This window comes from Amblyraja radiata, chromosome 10, assembly GCF_010909765.2.
Source record: "Amblyraja radiata isolate CabotCenter1 chromosome 10, sAmbRad1.1.pri, whole genome shotgun sequence".
Lineage (NCBI taxonomy): Eukaryota > Metazoa > Chordata > Chondrichthyes > Rajiformes > Rajidae > Amblyraja > Amblyraja radiata.
The window spans coordinates 38606985-38631788 of NC_045965.1; the positions used below are offsets into that span (position 1 = coordinate 38606985).

General features: G+C 43.7%; 1 protein-coding gene across 1 annotated transcript in view; it reads right to left on the reverse strand.

Moving 5' to 3' along the window:
• Positions 1–24804, reverse strand: part of faf1 (Fas associated factor 1) — a 278615-nt gene that overhangs the window by 219625 nt on the left and 34186 nt on the right. The window contains exons 5-6 of the mRNA XM_033028571.1: positions 6192–6283; positions 3746–3849 (exon numbers count right to left, since the gene is read on the reverse strand). Coding sequence (XP_032884462.1) covers positions 3746–3849; positions 6192–6283 — 196 coding nt within the window. The remainder of the gene's footprint in view (positions 1–3745; positions 3850–6191; positions 6284–24804) is intronic.

Consider the following 24804-nt stretch of genomic DNA (forward strand, 5'->3'; position numbering starts at 1 on the left):
TTATGATTTTGATCATTTATCACCCGATAAGATGGTTTTCTGGTTTGCAACAGGGCACGATAGCAGTGTCTATTTGGTCACTGTTAAATGTGTGAACGCAGCCATAACGCAATTATAATGACCCTGGCGTGAACTACGGGCCTCGTGGTGGATTAGGTGCCGTAAAGGAGCCGAAATCAGTAAATGTCCCATATGTCTTATAAATAAAAAAAATTCTTGTTTTTTTTTCCAAATTTTGAAAGTATTAAATTTTGGTCAAATGTTATCACAGGTTGGTACCCTTATTTACGGAAACACCCATATGCAAAAATGCTCAGGTGATGGACTCCATCAGCACGGGCATGTATTTACTCCTGGATGCCAAGACTAACAGATTAAGAGTAGAAGAAAACGTCTCAAGTACACCCTTTTAATTGCGCTCAATATTTTACCTGGTACCATTAATCCAGCCTTTCCCTATGATTCAAGCCCAGGCAACTAATGCTCCAGTAAAATCCTAGCGAATCTCTTCTGCACCGTTTCCAACATCCTTCCTGTAGCTGGGCAACCAGAACCCCACACAGAATGGCAAGTGTGGTCACACCAATGCTTGCACAGCTGTATCACAATATGCCAACTGTTGTACTCATTACCCAATGAAGACAAGCATGATAAATGTTTTCTTTTCAACTGTTCACCTGACCTGCCACTTTCAGGGAAACAGCCACCTATACTTAGATCTTTATAATCTGCAACACTCTTCAGAGCTCTGCCATTTACTGTGCAAGTCCTACCCTGGTTTGACATACCAAAGATAAATTCCATTTGCCAATCCTTGGCCGACCATCCCACTGATCTCGATCCTGTTGTAAACTTAGATATTCTTCCTCAATGTCCAGTATCCCACCAATTTTGGTGCCTTTTGCAAATGTAATAACAATATTTAATACATTGTTATCTACATCAACGATTTGGATGACAAAGACCAGTGGACCCAGTTTCAACCCCTTGGGGGCTCCATGGTCACAGTCCTCCATTAAGAAAAACAACCCTCCACAACTATCCTCCAAGCTAATTTTGAATCCATTTGGGTAGCTCACCTTGGCTTACATGTGAACTATCTATCCAGACTAACCAACCATGTGGGACCTTGACAAAGGCCTTGCTAAAATCCATATAGACAATGTCCACTGCTCTGCCTTCATCGATCCTCTTTTCAAAAAATCTCTGAGGAGAGACCTGATGGAATGTTATAAAATTCTGAGGCATAGATGGAGGAGACTGTGATAACCCCCCCCCCCCAAGGTGGAAATATCAAATACCAGACAACATAGCTTTAAGTTGAGCAAAGAACTTTTTAAATAAAATGTGCAGGGCAAGTTTTTTTCCCTCCCACAGAGAGTGGTAGGCCAGTAAGGTGCCTGCCAGGATGGTCGAGGAAGCAGTAGCATCAAAGAGGCTTTTTGAAAGGCAGATGAATATGTAGAGAATGGAGCGATGTGGAAATGTGCAAGTAGAAGGGTTTAGTTGAATTTGGCATTATGTTTGGCATAGACATTGTAGGTCGAAGGGCCAGTTCCCGCATTGTACTGTTCTATATTCTATGTTAAGTTCTTATCATATGATTTTGATCATGCACACCACCTGGTGGTAAGTTTAGGCTTTGGTTTTAATTTTGGTCCTTCCATCATGCTGTATCACATAAAATACTGTATAAAATCTTAACTCGATAATTATTTTTTTAGAAAAGCTTCAGGGAAAGATAAACTAACGTATCTTCTAAGTTCTCAATCACTAAATGTAGATGAAATAGCCAGCTGAACAGCAGCTAAATAACTGCTGGCATTAAATACAGATGTCTTCCTTCCAAAACATCCAAAAACCCCTTTTAAAAAATAGAAACATCCTTCATCCTTTATGCTCGCTAGCTATCATTCCATCTTCAACCTACATCTTTCATCCCATGGACTGAAATGTGTCGTTGCTTTCCAAATCAGTGGTACAATACTGTAACATTTCAAAGATTTTGATCATTTTTTAGCTCCTGCTAGAGGGGTGAATTAAATTAAAATAAAAACAATGGCAATCCTCACATTTGATTTCAGTGCATTTTCTTCACTTATGTTGACCTCTCTGCAGGCAAGAATGTTGTACTGTATGTTCAGTTTGGAATCAAATAGGCTGCCATGATTCCACCGGTCTGAAATGTTCATTGAGCATGAGATGGTATCAGCTGCTAGTGTAATCGAGTATGTACCAGGAAATGAAGAAATTAATTTCAGTTTTTCCAACATTATACTGCAGAAAACTATGGTTTATACAGCACTGGAAGATGGATAAGCAGGCAGTAGGTCTGTCACTGTATAAATCTCAAATGAGAGGTCATCTAATCAGAGGGATAGCATATAAAATAAAGATCCCAGAAAAACAAAATGTTAACACCTGAAAATATCAAATTTGTTCTTAAAGCAATCAAGATCTTAACTACTCAATGACAAATGCTTCTCAACATACTCTTTCTGAACTTCCTCATCCTCTCAAAAGCAATTTTGCTTGAGTGCATCCAATTATTTGTCTTTATAGGCAAGAATAATTCATTTGAGAAAAAAGTGACCCATCGTAAAATCCTGTCTCCCGTGCAATACTTCTCGTGCAATACCTGAAGAAGGGTCTCGACCCGAAACTTTGCCAATTCCTTCTCTCCATAGATGCTGCCTCACCCGCTGAGTTTCTCCAGCATTTTTTGTCCACCTTCGATTTTTCCAGCATCTGCAGTTCTTTCTTAAACCTTTTTTGCTTGTCAGTTTAGCTTTAATTTTCATCGCCATTGTCAAAGCCATGTCAATTTATAATTAATCAATTCATAATGTGACCACATAATTTAGACAGCAATGGTGCTATTGCATCAGTTTTACAATTTGAATCGAAAATGTCATAAAATTTGTTGTTTAATTGTAAATACTCAAAGTGATAATGTGAAGCCAGATTACTTCGAGAACTCAATAATACATATAGTACATTCACGGCTCATCTTGCACTTCCTGAGACACACCTGAACCATCTCCAGAACAAAAACAAAAATCAAAATTTAATTGTTGATAGGCAACAAAATCTAAACATTAACCTATCTTTTCAGGATGCTGTGCATCTGCAATAATAAACACATGCTTTTTCAAAAATGCTTTGCCATGCAGTCCAAGTATCCCAATTTTTCCTTTTAGTAGATATCAAATTAATCAAAGTTCATAAAAGACACAATAAAACTGATGATTCGTTCAAATGGCTAATGCGGTCATTGTTAATTAAAAAATAATTTTAGACAAGATAATGTTACACCACAGCTGCAGAACCCCCTGCCACTTAGATTCAAAGGGAATGAATTTCTGCAAGGGTCCCTTCACTCATCGATTATAGATTTGCTTGAAGACTGAAAAAAAACCTGAAAAAAATTAGTACAAATAGTAATAATCATGCCTTTCCAGGTTTTCCATGGCTCCTCAACAATACTGCAACAGATAAGTAGGCAACATCTGTAGAAATACACCCTAAACATTTCAAAATCTAAGCCATTCTTTTCTAAATAGTAGACAATTAAATCAGGGACTAATGGATGTATCACAAGAAAATTTGGAAGTAAAAATCATGCCCATATTAAAAACTAGAACTTGGTTACTATACACAATGGCAAATGTAGTTGACTGGATCAAGCAGCATCACAGGTATAAAAGACTGATAAACCCTAAATAAAATTCTCATGACAGCTTACCTAGACTGACTTGTTGCTGGTCCATCTGATCCTGGTTGAGCCATGTCAGGTGTGAGAACATAAAGGCTATTATTCTTAGGCAAGTGCAGAGACCTTAGGACAGTCTACAGAAGGGGAGAAAAACAATGCTCAATTTAATTCAAGTTTTTCAGAACAGACAAGAAGATCAAAATAAATTGACAAAAATTCTATTTCTCATCTACATTTCATTAAAATTGCTTAATTACATACGAGTAAATTAGACCCTTCAGATGGATTTATTCAGGAAAGTCACCATAGCTTTGCGTGGGATAGACAGTCTCACAACTTTTGAGGGAAACCAATGAAGATTATGAATGATGGTTGGGCAGTGGATGATATCTACATGGCCTTTTGTAAAGCATATGACAATGTCCCTCACTGTCCGCTGGTCTGGAAGATTAAAGGAGATGGTAAGTTGGATTTAAAATTAGCCGCTTTTCTGACTGGTTGTCCATGGTGTTCCACAAGGATCAGTTCAGTTGTTTGGGATATCATTGTATATAAATGATCTAGATGCAAATGTAGGTAGTCTGATTATTAAATTTGCAACAACCGTAAATTGGTGGAGCTGTGGTTAGTAACGCTAGTTGTCAAACGATACATCCAACAGGATATATATCAGTTGAAAACATGGGCAGCAAAACAGGACATGGAGTTTAATTGCAAGCTGTTAGATTTTGGAAGGTCAAATGCACGAGAAAATTATATAGTAAATGGCAGTACCCTTTGACCCTCAGTCTGAAGAAGGGTTTCGACCCGAAACGTTGCCTATTTCCTTCGCTCCATAGATGCTGCCTCACCCGCTGAGTTTCTCCAGCATTTTTGTTTCCCTTTGAAGCATTGATGTTAACAAAGATCTTTGTGTGCATGTTCAGCGCACCCTGAATCAATACTGCATAGATTTAGTATTCACCTTTTCCATGCCCCTCATCTATCTATCTTTATATTGCCACGTCTCGTCTTGTTTGGACGTCTGTCTGTCTGAGTGCGTGCGATCTCAAGGAACTACGCCAAAACAGTACGCAATAGCGCAATCTTTTTGACCCACCTTACTCACCATTGACCTGTGGTTGTTTGTATCAAGTTTCGTTCAGATTGACGCTATATTTCACGTTATCACATTTTTAAGTTTACTAAATCCACTTTGATAATCACTTCAACGCTGGCAGTTGCAGCTGTGACGTCACAATGGGATCTCACAGTCCTCCACCCGACATTTGCAACAATTTTGCCATCATAGAATAGGAGTGGGAGGGGCCAGGGGAAGTGGAATTGGAAGTGCTGGGGGATGCAGGGGAAGTGGAATTGGAAGTGCTGGGGGATGCAGGGGAAGTGGAATTTGATTTTTTTTTTTAAAGTCCAGTGCTGGGGGAGGCAGGGGAGTAGTGGAATCTTATGTTGGGGAACGGGTTGCGTTGGGGGACCAGGCCCCCAGTCGGGGCTATGGGTGAGTGGTTGAATATTGCGTTGGGGAACGGGTTACGTTGGGGGAATGGGTGAGTGGTGGAAACGAGTTGCGTTGGGGGAACGGTTGAGTGGCGGATTATTGCGTTGGGGGAACGGGGCCAACGCAATTTTTTGCTTGCTACTTGCGAGGTACTTGATGACTGGAGAACAGCTAATGTGGTAACCACATTCAAGAAGGGAAGAAGCAATAAGCCAAGTAATTACAGGCCTGGGAGTCTAACATCAATGGTAGGGAGGTTATTGAGTACAAAATTCTGGAAGGAAAATTTTAATCTCCCTCTCCGACATTTCCATCACCTCCAATGTGGTCCCACAACCAGTCACATCTTCCCATCCCCACCCCTTTCCACCTTCCACAGAGACTGCTTCCTTCGCAACTCCTTGGTTCGTTCATCCTTTCCCACCCAAACCACCTCTTCCCAGGTACATTCCCCTGCAACCGCAGAAGATGTAACACTTGCCATCATACCTCCTCCCTCATCTCCATCCAGGGACCCCAGCAGTCCTTCCAGGTTAGACAGAGATTCGCAAGCACCTCCTCTAACCCCATCTCCTGCATCTGGTGTTCCCAGATACAGCCTCCTTTACATCGGCAAGACCATCGCTACAATTTTCACCAAATACTACACTCAGTTCACCAAGGCCTAACGGATCGTCGGTTAATAAACATTTTAACTCCTCCTTCCATCTGACCTTTCTGTCCTGGGCTTCCTCTATTGCCAGAGAGAGGCCACATGCTAACTGGCTTCAAATAAAATAATTTAATTCCTTGGTTAAAAAATCCTGATAATATACATGTATCTAATTGTACAGCACGTAAAGCAAGTAGGTATTTCCTATCAAGATATCCTGTTTCTACACCCTTTAAAGAAGATAATTTTTTTTTTTTAAATCCCTTTTAGACAATCTGTAAATAAAATTCAACCTTGCATTATGTTAAGCAGCAGTAAAAACTCACACTGTCGTTTATATCTGTTGACTTCCAACCTTTTAACTGCATTTGTGGCACAGGAATTTGTAGTTCATTCTCTAAAATTTGCTTGATAGCACCTGTAAAATTAAAGCAAACATATTTGTTAGATTTATTAAATGCTTCAATTATTAAAACAAATCTCTTTCCAATAGTAGACTAATAAATATTTTTCTACTACATATTATTAATATAGCGTTGTTACAAATTCTTGCCATCAGTGGCGCTCTTGATCTGCTCACTGCCTGTGAGTACGACTCGAGAGGCTGTGGTGGGGGGGGGGGGGGTTAGTAAAATGCAGGTTTTTATTGAGATTTCCTCATAAAACAAGCTTATGAGGAAATTTCGTTCTGTGATCCCGTTCGCGTTTTTAAAAAAATGTTGTTTAAGTATTGAATCACTGGATGAAAATCATCAGATTAAAACGCCATAAATCACAGATCGCAAGTTCAAGACAAATCAAAATGTATGTACTGTTTGGCGTTTATTTAACATCTTATCTTGTGTAATTTCATTTTAATCTGATGATGCGAAATATGTTATTTAGGCCCCGATATCGGCTGTGTCCTGTCTGACTGAGCATAAAATCATGGCCGCGGCGACAATCTGATCTCTGTGTATCTTAATCTACAAACATCCACTCTCAAGATAATCAAAATCATTATTTTTTGCACAATCATGTCATAAGAACTAAATTATCTATATTTTGTGTAATTGTCTATCCATGATCAATATTTTCATACTAAATATCTGACTAAAAACTATGTACTGTGGATGTTTTTAGTCAGATATTTAGTGTAGATGGGTTATGCATGCAACCTATAATGTAGTTACCTCATCACCACTAACCACGCCCCATCATATTAGTATAACTGTAGTATCCTCCCTTTGTTCCTCCCACTAGGTTCCAGTACGCCTGAAGGCTGGATGCAGTCAGTGCTGGGACGTGTGTGCCACGTGCTATATTAAACTCACAGTAAAGCTTACAGTGTGTCAGTAATCACTCCTTTACATGGTGTCAGAAGTTTAAAACTCGCGTTTCCCGTTTACCGGTTTTCATTTATTTTGTCCCCGTTAGTGCCCAGTGTTGGGTTTCCCTTGATATGGCATCCTCATGCCGAAAGCCATCTCCCCTTGTCTTCGACGCTGATATTGCGGAGCGATGGTCGACTTTTGTGATGGACTACACTCACTACGTCAATATTGCGCACCGGAACGACCCAGCCGCGGTCAAAGCATCACTCTTGCTCAACCTGGCCGGTCCCGACGCAATGAAGAGAGCTCAAGCCTTTGTCTACGAACCAGCGGTCCTGGATGACAACGACCAGCCGGTCGAGCCAGCTGAATCGGCCGACGACCCGGTATGTCTTTTGCGCAAATTCGCGGAGATATGTGACCTGCCCTCCAACCGTATACTGGAGCGGGCCAGGTTCTTCTCACGCAAGCAACAGCCGGATGAACCTGTTGAATGCTTCATCGCCGACCTGCGGCACCTTGCCCAGCGGTGCCGATTTGAAACCATGCGCGACCAGCTCACCAGAGACATTCTCGTCACTGGTATGATCGACCAGAAGCTGCGTGCGACCTGCTGCAATGGCCTGACCTAACCCTGACTCAGGCAATGCATGCGTGCCGCATTGCCGAAGTGGTCACCCCTCCTCATGGACAGAGGGGGTCTGACAACCGAGCCATAAATTTAACTGGTGTTGCTGGACAACGACGGATGAAGAACAACTTTCGCACTCCACCGCGGCCCGTTCGTACACCCCGGGACCCGAGATCTCAGAAGTGTCCTAACTGCAACTACGTGCACTCCTCAGAATCACAGTGCCCAGCCCTTGGGAAGACCTGCAATTTCTGCGGGAGAAGAAACCATTTTGCAGCTGCCTGCCGGTCCCGTGGGAAAGTGCCCTCAGCTCCCAGACAACTCCTAAACAACCTTCTACAAGTTGATAGCGAGATGGATTCTCAGCCCTCTGTTGACGCTGCCCCCGACTCTGAGCTCAGCTATTCCACGGGAGATGTAAGTATTTACACTCTCCTCCACAGCCGATCTCGACTCCCCGATCCTTCTGTGAACATAACTGTAAACAATAAGTCCTTCTCTGCTAAACTTGACACGGGGGCAAAAGTGAACGTAATGTCAACAAAGCTGTTCCACCAGATAAGGAATAATGAGCTGCTGACTGCAGACCGCTCTGTTTTGCGTGCCTATGGGGGAGAGGAACTAACACCTGTGGGGAGGGCGACTTTCCACTGCGTGCTGCAGAAATCTTCCCAGGACCTGTCTTTCTTCATTCTGGACAGTGACTGTGTGACGTTGCTGAGCAAACAGGCCTGCCAGGATCTTGGTCTGGTGTCGTTTGACCCTACGGTCCACGAGGTGCAAGCTGTGATGGATCCACTATCTGAATACCCAGACCTGTTTGACGACAAGTTGGGGAAGCTGCCATTGGTGTACAAGATCGTGACTGACCCATCTGTGGTGCCTGTGATCCGTCCACCCCACAGAGTGTCTTTTGCCATGAAGGGCAAGGTGGAGAATATGCTGAAGGACATGGTCAACATGGGAGTGCTGGAGGCTGTCAGCGATCCAACCGAATGGGTCTCCACCATGGTCGCCACGTTGAAGAAAGGAAAAAATGAGATACGGGTATGCATCAACCCTAAGGACTTGAATATGGCGATTAAACGGCCCCACTACCCCATGAGGACTGTCGAAGATGTTGCCGCCCAGGTGGGACAAGCCACTGTGTTCTCCGTCCTCGATGCCAGAAGTTCGTTCTGGCAGATACCACTGGACAAACGCTCCACGGACCTGACCACGTTCAGCACGCCCTTCGGCAGGTTTAAGTTTTTACGGATGCCGTTCGGCATCAACTCTGCCAGCGAGGTATTTCAGCGTTCAATGGAACAACTATTTGCAGGTCTGCCCTGCGCGATTATTGTGGATGACATTCTGGTCTATGGGAGGGATGTGGCCGAACATGACCACAACCTCCGGCGGATTTTGGACCGTGCTCGGCAGATAAATTTGAAGCTCAATCGGTCAAAGTGCAAGTTCCGGGTGCCTGAGGTCACATATGTCGGCCACATTTTCACGGCCCAAGGGTTGAAGCCAGACCCGCAAAAGACCAGCGCCATCTCAGAGCTGCCCGCCCCGACAGACTTTGTCAGTCTGCAGCGTTTCCTGGGTATGGTGAATTATCTGGGGAAGTTTATCCCCGACCTCAGCGAGTTGAGCGCACCCCTGAGACAGCTCACAAAGAAGGACATTGCCTGGGCATGGTTTCCACACCACCAGCAGGCTGGTCAGCACACCTACCCTGAAGTTTTTTGATCTGCTGCGTCCGATCGTGGTCACTTGCGACGCCTCTCGATTTGGTCTGGGTGCTGCCTGCCTGCAACCCCACGCTGATGACTCGCTGCTGCCTATCTCCTATGCCTCTCGGACCATGACGGACACAGAGCAGCGCTATGCTCAAATAGAGAAGGAGCTGCTGGCGGTGGTTTTCGCGTGTTCGAAGTTTAAGGACTTCTTATTTGGCACCAGGTTCACCGTTGAGACGGATCACAAGCCACTGGTAACGATACTTAACAAACCAATACACTGCGCTCCTGCCAGGCTCCAGCGGATGATGCTGCAGCTACAGCGCTTTGACTTTAAAATCATATATAAGAGGGGCACCGAGATGCATGTGGCTGATGCAGTCCCGGGCCCCCCGGGCCTCCTGCGACCAGCACCCCTTCGAGCAGTCGGACTTACAGGTATTGAACGTTAACTTCGTCCCTTCTCACCAGCTGCAGTGCTTGGTTGAACATACCGCTAACGACCCCGACCTGCAGCAGCTTGCTGCTGTCATCAAGCGCGGGTGGCCCACCAAACGGAATTCGTTGCCTGCCAGCGTCCACCCCTATTTTTTGGTCCGCGATGAGTTAGTCCTCCGTGACGGTATTATTATCAAAGGACACAAAGTTGTCATCCCGGCCTCGCTGCATGGCTTGTATTTTGATGCCGCCCACATGGGTCATCCCGGGGCAGATGCCACTATCTCACATGCCCAGGAACAGTACTACTGGCCGGCCATGGCTAAATACATCCAGGCCAGGGTGGATTCCTGTCCGGACTGTCATTCGCTTGCCCCGCATCAGCAAAGACAGCCACTTTTGCAGCAGCCTGCACCTGACATGCCATGGTCTTCTCTGGCTGCCGATATTTTCGACTGGCGTGGGAGGCAATACCTTGTGCTAGTAGACTCTTACTCGAATTGGTTCGAGGTGGACCTCCTCCCTGCCATCACCTCCGAGATGGTGATCAGCAAGCTTCGCTGCCACTTTGCCACGTTTGGTTCCCCTGTCCGGCTGCAGACAGACAACGGTCGCCAGTTCACCAGCGCCGAGTTTCGAGCGTTTGCCACAAAGTGGAACTTTAATCATTTCACTAGCAGCCCGGAGTACCCGCAAAGCAATGGTCTGGATGAACGGGCGGTCCGCAGCGCTAAGCACCTGCTTGAACAAACCCGCCTCTCGAACGGGGATTTCTATCAGGGTCTCCTGAACCTTCGGAACATTTCCAGAGACAGTACCATAGGATCCCCTGCCCAGCGACTCATGTCCCGAGTTGTCCGCCCTCCGATGCCTATTGCCCAGCAGTCCCTGATGCCCAAAGTCCTGCAGCCTGCTGATGTCCAGAAACGTATTGCCCAGAAGCACGTGATCCAGCGCCGCTCGCATGATAAATCCTGCCGCCCTCTTTCGCCACTGATGCCTGGACAGGTCGTCCGCTTGCAGACGCCCACCGGCTATTCCCGACTTGCCACCGTCGTCGGGTTTGACAGCGCGCCACGGTCGTACCTCGTGGATTTCGAAGGGACTGTATACCGACGCAGCCGCCAGCACCTGTTGGCGGTCAATGAGCCCAAACCACCTCCTGCGATTCCGTATACCCCTCCATCGCGTGTCGAGCCTTCCTCCACTAACGTACCATCTGCTCCCTGCATGCCACGGTCGGTCCTTTTGCCTCGGGTAGCCCCCCCTGCTCCTCCCGGGCTTGCTCCCCAGGCTCTGCTGTCTCCTGCAAGGTCTTCTCTCTCTCCAACTTCAGCTCGTTCTACCCCTTCATTCTCACCTGGCTCACCTGTGCCTCTCCGTTCCCCCTTCAAGCTGGGTTCCCCACCCATCTTCTCTCCCCCTCCTGTTTCTGTTCCTGTCCCTCCTCCTATTCTTTCGGGTGGGGAGGGTGAAGGTGCTGTGCGCACTCGCTCGGGTCGGATTGTAAAACCTCCGGCTCGCTACGGAGAGTTTGCTTAGCTTTGCAGGTACTGTATAATAAACCTGCCACTGTAGTAACTTGTTTGAATTGTAAGGGAAAGGATGTAGATGGGTTATGCATGCAACCTATAATGTAGTTACCTCATCACCACTAACCACGCCCCATCATATTAGTATAACTGTAGTATCCTCCCTTTATTCCTCCCACTAGGTTCCAGTACGCCTGAAGGCTGGATGCAGTCAGTGCTGGGACGTGTGTGCCACGTGCTATATTAAACTCACAGTAAAGCTTACAGTGTGTCAGTAATCACTCCTTTACATTTAGTATGAAAATATTGATCATGGATAGACAATAACACAAAATATAGATAATTTAGATGTTCATATGACATTGTGTAAAAATAATCATTTTGATTATCTTGAGAGTGGATGTTTGTGGATTTTTACCACATCTGTGCAAAACGGCCCTTGCCTGCTGCATTGTTATAAACCAACAGAGTAAAATGTATGGGAATTAAACATTCAATTCCTTCGATTTGGCATAGAAATTCGCGACAAAGTGAGATTTAAACATCATGTTATATTGTGAATTCTTGTGAATGGGATCAGTTTGTTATTTGGATATCTAGTTTGATACTTACGCTATTTAATAAAAATATCCTTTTCTTAAGAAATGGAATGTACAGGACATTCTTAATGGGAAAGTAGTGGGCAGAAAGGCATGTCATGCGTGGTTTGTAGAGCAAAAACGTAGTTTACAATGCCAAAATTGAAAAGTTGAGGAAAAACAAGGTGTACAGAGTTGCTTATTGGTTACAATCTGAGGAGTATGATGATGCTACTGATTATGATATGCCAATGTACCAGCTAGCAACTGATCTTCTCCATAAAATCGGTCTATTGCCAGAAATTGTAATTTATTCACCTATCTGTTATGGACTTACAGCATATTGTACAATATTAAAGTTCTGATCTTGAGAATATCACATTTTTGAATTTTCAAGGTAGTCTGGGTGTTTATTACTATTTCCGTCACAATGGTCAATTTTGTAATTAGCTAAAATTAGGTAATTAATTAACCAATTATATGCTTTAATTTCAGGTCATCATGTTTTATATTTGTTTCAGAATGCTTCAATCTATAATAACTGAACATTTCATTCAGTTCTCTTAATTTTTAAGAAAGTTGTGGGCTTTTGTCCTCGATCACAGCTTTTGTGTTAAGTCAATAGAAAAGCAATAGGGAACAAGATGCTAATTTCCGAGTATGAAAATGGCCATGACTTTTTTTATACTGAATATATGAAAGTGAATTACGTATCAAATTAAACTGCTTTATGTTTTATCTAATGGGATAAATTTCAGACTTGATTTTTAAAATCTCAAAATTTTGTAACATTGCTACAGTGGCTGCAGTCATCAGTAATGAGACCTGGAGTTTTGTTTTTTTAAACAATGCTAGAGTTCAATTACAACACTTGTATTTAAATTCTTTGCATACCATAGTTGGCTCAAAACGCTTATCAATAATTCCGATACGACGTATACCCTGAATATTCAAGGGTATATGTCCTAACGAAAAGACAGACAGGTGGGCAGAGGGAGTGCGGTAGCTCTGTTGGTTAGGAATTAAATTCAGTCCCGTGCGAGGGGTGACATAGAATCAAGAGATGTAGAGTCAGTATGGATAGAATTGAGGAATGATAAGGGTAAAAAGTCCCTAATGGGAGTTATCTAGAGGCCCCCAAACAGTAGTCTGAATATAGGGTGCAAGTTGAATCATGAGTTAAAATTGGCATGTCGCAAAAGTAATGCTACGGTTGTTATGGGAGATTTCATCATGCAGGTAGACTGGGGAAATCAGGTTGGTACTGGACCCCAAGAAAGGGAGTGCCTCCGTGATGGATTCTTAGAGCAGCTTGTACTGGTGCCTACCAGGGAGAAGGCAATTCTGGATTTAGTCTTGTGTAATGAACCGGATTTGATAAGGGAACTCGAGGTAAAGAAGCCATTAGGAGGTAGAGACCATAATATGTTTAAGAAAGAACTGCAGATGATGGAAAAATCGAAGGTAGATAAAAATGCTGGAGAAACGCAGCGGGTGAGGCAATATCTATGGAGCAAAAGAATAGGTGACGTTACGTGTCGAAACCCTTCCTCAGACAGAGGTGGGGGGGGGGGGGGGGGGGGGGGGGAAAGAAGAGGTGGAGACAGTAGGCCGTGGGAGAGCTGGGAATGGGAGGGGAAGGAGGGAGAAAGCAAGGACTACCTGAAATTGGAGAAGCCAATGTTCATATTTTCAATAAGTATTCAATATTTATCTTCTTACGTCGCTAATGTGCGGAATATAACTAGTGTACGGGTGATCGATGGTCGGCGTCGACTCAGTGGGTGAAGGGCCTGTTTCCACGCTGTATCTTTAAATTAAACTAAAAACACTAAAACCGGAGGGAGTCGAAAGAAGGGTCTCTACCCGAAACGTCACCCAATTTCTTCTATCCATAGATGCTGGCTGCTCCATGGAGTTCCCCCGACAATTAAAGCATGGAATAGTCTTCACCCTACTATAGCTATCCAACCAGACACAACTAAATTTAAGGTAGCTCTTTTTTCCCCCAAGAACCCTTTTTTGCTTAAGTCCAAGTCAAGAGTCAAGAGAGTTTTATTGTCATGTGTCCCAGATAGGTCAATGAAATTCTTGATAAAAGTTCAGTGTGTCTAAATACCATAGGTCATATATATATATATACACAATAAATAAACAGATAAAGTGCAATAGGCTGTTATTTTTCAGAGTTTGGAGTTTGGTGGCGGAGGGTCCCCTCCAGTTTAAATTCCATTTGGAATATTTTTGGAGGACCAGGAAAGCAAGAAGCAAGAGTTACTCCAGGGAGTTACTCCAGCTCCAGGGAGTGATCTGCGTTGGTTTTCAACGATCGCGGCGAGGTGGCGACTGGACAGCAATGGCGGCCAGATCTCCCACAATGCAAAAGGGAGGGAGAAAGTGCCCGGCGCTGACCAGTTGCCGTGGCAGTGCGCATGTGCAGGGCGGCCGATGATGTGCTGGCAGTGGTTGTGCGCATGTGCAGGGGGAGGATGTGCAGGCCGTGGCAGTGCGCATGTGCAAGGCGGTCGGCTGTGCCGGCGGACGAGGAGTGGGCGGAGAGTGGAGAACCGGCGGCCTGGACACGGATGGTGGGCGGAGACGGAGAGTGACAAAGAGCGAGATAGAGAGGGGGGGGGGGGGCCCGCTCAGAGTTGAATGATAGGTCCCGGGTGCTTGGCAAGCCGGGCAAAATGGCACGGCTTTTAGGTTGCTCGGCGGGACTGTAGGTGGCCATTGGCACCTGGGCAACCGTTAATTTCGAGCCCTGGTAATAGGTTGATATAGGGGAGGAGGGTTTTTTTGATAGGCAAATGGTTGAGAAAAGGCAGAGATGACAAGTCAGAAGGTGTGAGACGAAAGGATTGAAAAACAGTAACCAAGGATGATAACTATATTCCTTGCATCTTAGATTGATTTTGCCAAATTCCTTTTTGTGTATTCTCTCACCTTCGTTTTCTCTTTCTTTAAAACTCACTTTCTGCTTTTCATTTGAGTTTTTATTCCTCGGTTCTAAATCTAAGCACAACTTCCTATCACTTGTCCATCACATTTAAACTTCCAACAGCTCAAGGAAACCTGCCGACAAGGATTCCAGTCCGTAGGCTTATTGAAGAATAACCCACTCAAATCCCACCTTTTCCAGAATCGATCATAATGCTTCGGGAATTTAAATTCAGCGCTCTCTCTCAATATCCATATATTCACTTGCAGAATTCTCATGGTTCTGCCATCATTAACAAAGCAGTACCAGGAATAATGCAGAGATTTTTACCTTGGAGAATTCCAGATTCACAATCCGCTGCGAGAGGAAATTTCTACAGACCAGTGCAATCACATTCTCCCCACAGAGTGATGGTCAGAAATAACTACAATACTCTAGCTGTTAACCACCCATTGTTTCACAAAGTTGTACCAGAATCTCCCAACTCTTATATTCTACTTCTAGTTAATGATGGACAGCATGCCACGTTTTCTTCATTACCTTATCTACTTGCAATGGCACGAGATTCTTGGAATTGTTCAGAGGTTCCTCACTACACCAAGGGCTGCGCTCCCCATATTGTTAACTCGAAACATTTCAATTGAATTGGTCAGATAGCATCACCCCTCAATAAAAATCTTATGCGGACTATTATTGATTAATCCCTGCTTTTCCAAGTGTATATTAATCCTGTCATTCAAATTATTTTCCTAACTTCTCTACCATTGGCATTAAAATCAGCAGGCTACAATTATCTGCTTTATCCCTGCTGTCCTTGAATAATTTGCTACACTTCAATCATCCAGCACAACTTGTGGCCGGTAATTTTTTTTTCAAGAAAGTCTCCCCAAGCAATCTACTCCCTGCTTCCAATAGAACCCTAAAATACATCTCATCAGGCCCTGATAATTAATCCATCATTAAGTCTGTTAATAACTGCTACTCTTTCCCTGATTATGTTCTTGCCCTTAAAATACTTGGGAAATGTTTTGGAATTTTCCATAATCTTGCACCCCGGTGATTTTTTTCTGTTTCGTACACACCACATAGAGGTACTCACATAATTAGAGGCAGAGGTGGCGCAGTGGTAGAGTTGCTGCCTTGCAGGGCCAGAGACCCAAGTTCAATCCTGATTGTGGAGACTGTCTGTACAGAGTTTGTACATTCTTGCTGTGACTACGTGGGTTTTCTCCGGGAGCTCTGGTTTCCACCCACATTTCACATATGTACAGGTTTGTAGGCTAATTGGCTTCTGTAAATAGTCCCTTTTGTGTAGGATAGTGTTCATGTACAGGGTGATCGCTGGGCAGTGCAAACTCGGTGGGTCGAAGGGCCTGTTATGGAATCATGAGATGGAATACGATAGACTTTATTTATCTCAGGAGGGAAATTGATGTGCCAACAATCATAAAAAGGGAGGGGAGTCAGTCTCAGTCTACCCTATAACAGAAGGGGGAGAAGTTGTAAAGTTTGATAGTCATGGGAATCCATAATGCCACAGGAAGAAGGATCTCCTGTGGCATTATGTCCTGCATTTTGGTGGAACCAGTCTGTTGCTGAAGGTACTCCTCAGATTGACCAATGTGTCATGGAGGGGGTGAGCTGTATTGTCTAAGATGCTCCGCAGATTGAGGAGCATCCTCCCCTCCAAGACTACCTTCCATGAATCCAACCCCACCCCCAAGACAGAACCGACCTTCTTGATGAGTTTGTTCATCATATTGGTGTCCACAGCGTTCGCCCTGCTGCCCCAGCACACGGCAGTGAAGATGATGGCACTGGCTACCACCGATTGGTAGAACCTCAGCAGCATCTTACTGCAGATGTTGAAGGAGTGGACCCTTCTCAAAAGTACAGCCGGCTCTGTCCCTTCTTGTAGAGGGCCTAAGAGTTCCTGGCCCAGTCCAGTTTACTGTCCAGGTACACTCCAAGGTATTTGTACTCCCTGGTAAACTGCACATCCACACCATTGATGGAGACAGGGGTGTTCCTCTCCTCCTAAAGTCCACCACTAACTTCTTAGTCTTGTCAGTGTTGAGCTGCAGGTGATTCAGCCCACACCACTTAAGTTGTTGACTACACTCTGTATTCAGCTTCCCTCCCCTCACTGATGCAGCCCACAATTGCAGTCATCTCAAAACTGTACTTTTTGAGAAGGCTCCGCTCCTTCAATGTCTGCAGTACGATGCTGCAGATGTTCTACCAAACGGTGGTAGCCAGTGCCATCTTCTTCGCTGTTGTGTGCTGGTGCAGCAGGGCGAAGGCCAATAGGAGTAACAAATTCATCAGGAAGCCTGGCTCCGTCCTGGGGGCGGGGTTGGATTCATGAGAGGTGGTCTTGGAGAGGAGGATGCTCCTCAAACTGCTGAGCACCTTAGACAATACAGCTCACCCCCTCCATGACACATTGATCAACCTAAGAAGTACCTTCGGCAACAAACTGGTTCCACCAAGATGCAGTACAGAACACCACAGAAGATCTTTCTTCCTGTGGCTATTAAACTGTACAGCTCCTCCCCCTTCTGTCATGGGGTAGACTGACTCCCCTCCCACCCCCCTCTCTCCCAATTCTTTGCACATCCCCAATCTTTCCCACTCATCACTTTAACCATGTATTTTGTGTTTTATGACTGTTGGCAGATTAATTTTCCTCCTGGGATAAATAAAGTTCTATGGTATCATATAATTGACTGGGAATTAATTGAGAAGCAAAAGTAAAACTTTTTTACTTTTATAAAGTAATATATACATAATATTTTACCCATATTATATAATTAAATCTAATAATAGGTAGATTTAGTTATTATTTCTAATAATAGGTAAACAAATCTACTGTATTTTCCATCTATTCCTGCGGCCTTGCAAGTTTATATCTCTGAACACACGAGACTGCAGATGATGGAACATTGAATTTTAAAAAACGGTCCAAGTAACTCGGGTCAGTCAGCATTTAAGTCTGAAGATGGGTCCTGACCTGAAATGTTGTCTGTCTGTTTCCCTCCATCGATGTTGCCTGACTCGCTGAGTTCTGCCCACAGTATGTTTTTTTTACTCAGATTAATATAGCTTGTGGTTATCTACATCCTTTTAAAATCATTGTCTTTGCTTCACCACCCTTGCTGGCTTATCAAAAGTGATAATTTGTTTTAAACATTATTAAGTTTAATCTATATGGCTATCTCTTTGGAATGCACAAAGCTCAGATAACGTTGATCGTTTCTTTTTTCCTCTGAATTTTATCTTGGGTAGTCCTGAGACAAGTTTTGTATCTTTTTTGTTTGGTTATTTTAATTCTCACCCATAACTAACTTGCAGAAATGTATTTCTGTATATTCATCACTTTTAGTTTAGTCTTTTGAATTCAGAAAATTAAGCTGTTAAATAAACTCATACTACGCATTACTGATTTTCATGCGGTTGAATTACACACTTTTCAACTTTCACCCAAAGCAATTTAGCTTTTGGGGCATGGTTGCAAAAGAGGTTTATAATTTTGTTTTTACTATTCAAACTGCTTTTCCAGTCAGACAATTGAACCATTTTAGAATACGAGTGAAGTATCTTACAACAGTGACTTACAACGAGTCACTTAACAAGATGGCTAATTATGTTGTGTGGACCACTTTTAAGGTGCCTTACAATTGACTGGCCTGGAATGAAATAGAAATTGTTGAAAGAACTCGGGCATTGAAGTATAAAGTCAGGAGGTATAGTTGATTTTTCCTGAATAAGTTTGGCATAGAACAGTTTTCAATTGAGTCATTATGAGTGTAGTGGCCATTTGGCTTATTTTGTGTGTCATTAATTATGGCATTTGTCTTTAAATTTTTGTCTGCCCGTAATTATGTGTGTGGGATTTATTACGTAGTCAAGGGCGTGTTTGGTGCTGGGTTTCTTGCGCAGAAGCTTAGTTTTAGTTTAGCTCGGAGCTACATGGCAGAAGGAACACCCTTCGTCCATGTAGAGTTTTGCTGAGACACGAGGGGTTTTCTAACGTTTAAAAGTGATATGCTTTAGTTTGACGAAGATTAAAGTGTACGAGTCAGAGAAGAAGGTTGGATGAATATCTTAGGTACACAAAAATGCTGGAGAAACTCAGCGGGTGCAGCAGCATCTATGGAGCGAAGGAAATAGGCGATGTTTCGGGCCGAAACCCTTCTTCAGACGATGAATATCTTATTGTTTTTCTTCACCAATAAAGAAACTATTAATCAAAAGACTGTTTTATGAAGATTTATCTGTGAAGAAGCTCTGAAGGTCTCACATAGGGCTCACATGCGTATTACGACATCCTCCATTAAAAAAATGTAGTCTCTTAAGTGGCTAGAGGGAGTAATCTCTTGAACGATATAAAAATCTGCTGCTACAATGAGTATCACTGTTCTTGTTTCTGGCCCTTTGAAAGAGCACACCTCTTTAGTTTTACTTGGGCCAAATTAAAATTGGCACCAATCTTAAATGAAACAAAAACTGCTTAATCCTGAGAAATGAAAATCCATTATTTTAATTGGGGGGTTTTTAATACTTGTGTGACCAAAGTAACAAACTACTTCACATTTACACATTTCTTTCAGAGCTACATACCCTGTGACACTTCATAAGCATTATCAGTGAAGAATTGGTCACCGTATTAAAAATAAAAGTTCTTGTGTGATGGTGGGGGAGGGGGAATTGCCGTTGGCACAGTTGGATCAACAGCAATACATTTACTTAACAGAAATACAAGAGATGTGAACATTACCTATAATATTTTGAAAAACCATGGCCACATTTCCTGTGTGTAAAAGACTAATTCCAATTGTCATAAATTTAAGATAACATTTTAAATTCCAAAATCTTATACTCCAACATCGATTCTTAAATTCATATGCTTTTAAATCCTATCTTGTTCTCTTACTAGCTTTTTTACTGACAAATCAGTTCAGTATACTGGAGGCACCTTGGATTCTGCCACCAACTTGATAATTGACCCCCTACCGTGCCCATCACTTAATGAAAATGGTCTAGGCATCTTTGACCTGGTATCATTGCGATTCCAGTTAAAAGGTAGAGTGACAATATTTCAATCCTTATTAGAGCTTCCCTGTCTGACTGAACTACTTGTACTGGCCAAACATTGCAAGTGTTCCTTACCAACCATATTCCTTGGCTTAATTTTATTTTATTTGTAAAGCTTTGCAAACTTTCAAGCACTTCACCTTCTACTCCTTTTAAAAATCCTCATTTGACCATCTTTCCAAGCCTCCATCCCAGTTTATTCTGTAGCTAGCTTGCATTTCTTTCATTCATTCTTGGCTTCAGCATTAAGACTACATGACCATAAGGAGGAGGAACAGGAATAGGCCATTCAGCCCCACAACCCTGCGCTGCCATTCAATCAGATGATGGCTGATCCAACATTGAGCAAGTCCATTTTTCTCGCCTTTCTATTAACATGGTTCTGAATAAATTCGAGAACAGAGGCTGAAAGTAAAGTGAAGACAAAAGGGTCTAGATGTGGAATCTGATAAGGTAGGAAGATGGGGTGTGAAATGTAGAACGAGAGGGTGGGTGGAAGGGAATAGGCTTGGGGATGGGGGGGGGGGGGGGAGAAAGAGTGAACGGAGAATGGGAGATGAGCAGGTGGAGGAGCGAACAGGGACTGGGTGATGAGGGCCAGGGGAGTGTAAATAAAGGTGTGCGACCGGAGGAAACTAGTCATATGGGATGTGGGAGACGAAGGCCGACCTGCAATTGGAGAATTCTATATTCATACTGTTGTGTTGTAAGCTAACAAGGTTCCGCATGGCAAGCTGGTATGGGAGATATCATATGGAATCCAGGAACTAGTCAACTGTATAAAACATTGGCTTGGTGGTAGGAAGCAGAGGGAGATTGTAGAGGGTTGCTTTTCAGATTGGAGGCACGTAACCAATGGTGTGCCCCTCAAGTATAGAGATCCCATCTATACTTGTCCCATCTCCCCACATCTGTCCCATATCCTCTAAACCTTTCCAATCCATATACCTGTTCAAATTTTGTCTGAATTGGCCAGTGTTCATTGCGTTGTTATTTGTCATATATATTAATGATATAGATAAGAAGCTTACAGGTGACAACAACATTGGTGGCATGATGAAAGTGGTTGTGTAAGATTACATCTAGTAATTGATCAACTGGGAAAGTAAGTGGAGGAATTTTATATAATATTTAACTAATAACTGCAAAGTATTGCATTTTGGGAGGTTAAACTAAAGCAAGATATACTGTGAATGGGCAATCGCTGGAGACCCGTTGTAGAAAAGAGACACCTTGGGGGACTAGTTCCCTGAAAGTGATGACACAGGTAGGCAAAGTAGTGAAAGCGAATGGAAGACTTGCCTTTATCAGCCGTGGCATTGCGTAGAGGAGTTGGGTCCAGTTACAGTTCTGTAAAACGTTAGCTAAACCTCACTTGGGATGATTCTGCACAGTTCTGGTCGCCATATTATAGGAAGAATATGATTAAGCTAGAGGATGCAGAAAAGATTCACAAAGATGTTGCCCGAGCTGGAGGCCTTGAATTTTAAGGAGCAATTGGAAAGGCTGGGATTGTATTTCCTGGAGTGAAGGAGAACGGTGACTTTTCAGAGGATTATAACATCATAAGGGGCATAGTTAGGGAAAATAGTCAAATGTTTCGTACATTTATAAGGGTAGAGCTATCTGAAACTAGGGACATAGGTTTAAAATTAGAGTCATAGAACTATACAGAACAGAAACAGTCCATCGACCCACCTTGACAATACAAATCAAGTCTGGCATATTGGGCTAGTTGCCTGCATTTGGCCCATAATCCCTCTAAACCCTTCCCAATCATGTATCCCTCTTTTAAAAGTCATTATTGTATCTTCATCTATCGCTTCCTCTGGAAGCTTATTTCTAGAAACGGATTAGCCTGCAAATGAAATTATTGCTTTCGAGGTCCAACTTAAATCTCTCCCCTCTCACCTTGAGTATCTGTCCTCTAATTGTACAATCCTCTATCCTGGGAAAAAGATTGAGCATTTACTTTATCCATGGCCCTGTACCCCTCAGTAAGGTCATCCCTCAGCTTCCTACAAGCCAAAGAATAAAGTGCTACCCAATCCAACTTCCTATAACTCAAGCCCGCATGTCCCAGTAATATGCTAGTAAATCTCTTCCGCATTCTTTCCAACTTAATGACATTCTTATCTATAGCTGGGCTCCAGAAATGCACACTGTATTTCAAGTGTGATCTCAGCAACGACTTGTACAGCTGCAATATGATATCCCATAATTTGTTCTCAATACCCTTCGCAATAAAGATATGCATGCCAAATAAGTATTTCCACAAGGAAGGGGAATTATTTTCAGAAAGCTGAGACACAGATATTTCAGAGGGTGGTAGGTACATGGAATGAGCTGCCAAAGAGAAAGGTGCAATAATTAGACGAAATTACGTCAGGGGTTTATATTGACCTTGCCCTTCATGAAGAGCAGAGTGGTAGTTTTGTGAGGTGTTGTAGGGGTAATCTTGGGCAAAATGCTGTACAATTTGACAGATGGTACATCTTCCCACTTGGCAAGGGAGGGAATGTTTGTTGTGGTTAATATCCAGCAACCTGTTTTTTTTTCTGAATATAGTCAGCTCTTCAGCATTTTGGAGCTATACTCTGCAAGGCATACTGCAATTCTTCCAACATATTCCAGATTTGTGACTGAGGAAATCAGGAGTTCAGTTACTTGCTTTAGGGTACAGTTGTAGTTTTTGTATTGCTGTTCCAGTTGTTTTTCATCAATGGTGATTCGGAAGATACTGGTGTTGCAAAATTCAGCAACAGCAATGACACGGAATGAATAGGTAATGATCAGACTTTTCTTGCTGGAGATTTTAATTGCCTGGCACTAGTGTGGCACAAAGCTTAACTGCTAATTATTAGCCCATTTTCAAACACTGGGTCTGGGTCGTGCTGTACACAAGCTTAAATTACTTAATTATCTGAACCTTGCAAATGGAATACATACAGACACTGCAAATAGACAAGAAATTTCAGGTGGAATGTGGAAAAACGTAAAGTTTTGATGGCAGCCTCTCCAACAGCCTGTCTGTCTTTTCGTCTTTTTTTTGTTATTTTTAGCTTGTTTTAAAAGTTTGTGTTAATGTTCTCTGTTTTGTTTTCTGTGGGGGGGTGGGATGGGGGCCGGGTGAAACTTTTTTCGATCGCTTACCTTGCCGGAGATGCAATTGTTTTCCAGATCATATCTCCGGTCACTTTGCAGCCTAACATCATGTAGCTGGAGGCCTTGCTCGGGACTGACTTTGAGCCCCACCACGGGGGCATGGACATACCATCGGAGCCGATCCTTTGCCTGCGACTGACGCTCCAACTCCAACAAGCAGTGTGATGCTTGAAGGATGTGGGAGGCCAGGGACACAGATGGAACCTCTGGCTGCCACAACTGTGGCAAGTGTGTCCAGGTTCAGATCCTGAAGGAGTGTGTTGGGGCACTGGAGAAGGAGCTAAATGACCTCAGGGCCATCCGGAAAAACAAGAGTTTCCTGGAAAGGAGGTTGTCACGCCAAGGATACGGGAAGAACGAAGGTGTGTGACTGAAAGGGTGGTAACCGTGGATACTCAGGTGGCTGTGCCTAATGAAAACGGGTACGCCCTCTTGGGAACTGTCGGGGGAGACGATGCTTCCAGTCCGAGCAGCGGACACACGTCGGTGGCTCCAATCCTAGAGATGGGACTCGACCGGCAAGACCGATGTCGGGCAGAGCCATAGTGGTGGGTGACTCCATTGTCCGAGGTGTGGACTGGAGATTCTGTGGCGGCAGGCGTGACGGGAGGATGGTCTGTGGCCTCCCTGGTGCCAGGGTTCAAGATGTCACAAACCGAATTCAGAAAGAACATCCTCGAGAGGGAAGGTGAACAGCCGGCTGTAGTTTTGCACGTAGGCACAAACGACATTGGGAAGAAGAGGAAGGAGGTTCTGCAACGTGAGTTCAGAGAGTTAGGAAGAAGACTGAAAAGCAGGACTTCTAGGGTGGTTATCTCTGGATTGCTTCCAGTACCTTGTGCTAGTGAGGACAGGAACAGGGAGATAGGGGATCTGAATGTGTGGCTGAGGAGCTGGTGCAGGGAGCAAGGATTTAGATTTATAGACCACTGGGATCTCTTCTAGGGTAGGGGTGACCTGTACAAAAGGGTCAGGTTACACCTTAACTGGAGGGGGACCGACATTCTGGCAGGCAGGTTTGCTAGGGCTACACGTGTGGGTTTAAACTAAATAGCGGGGGGGGGGGGAAGGGATTGACAAATTGGGAGTATAAAGATGGAGTTAAAGGGGAAGTCAGTACAGGAAAAGTTACAAAAGACTCCCGAATGAATGGGTAGGAAAGTTCTAGAAGGGATAAGAGGGTAAGGTCAGGGCCAATTGTGTGCGGTGCGAGAGGGGAGGCGAATAACAAGGTCAAAGTGTTGTATATGAATGCGCGAAGTATAAGAAATAAAGTGGACGAGCTTGAGGCTGTTAGAAATTGGCAAGTATGTTGTGGGAATTACATGGCTGCCAGGATTGGGAACTGAATATCCAAGGGTATACCTCCTATCGAAAAGACAGACAGGTGAGCAGAGGGTGTGGGGTAGCTCTGCTGGTATGGAATGAAATGCAGTCCCTTGCCAGGGGTGACATTGAAACAGGAGATGTGGAGTCAGGATGGAGTCAGCCAGAAGTAAGGAATTGTAAGGGTAAATAGA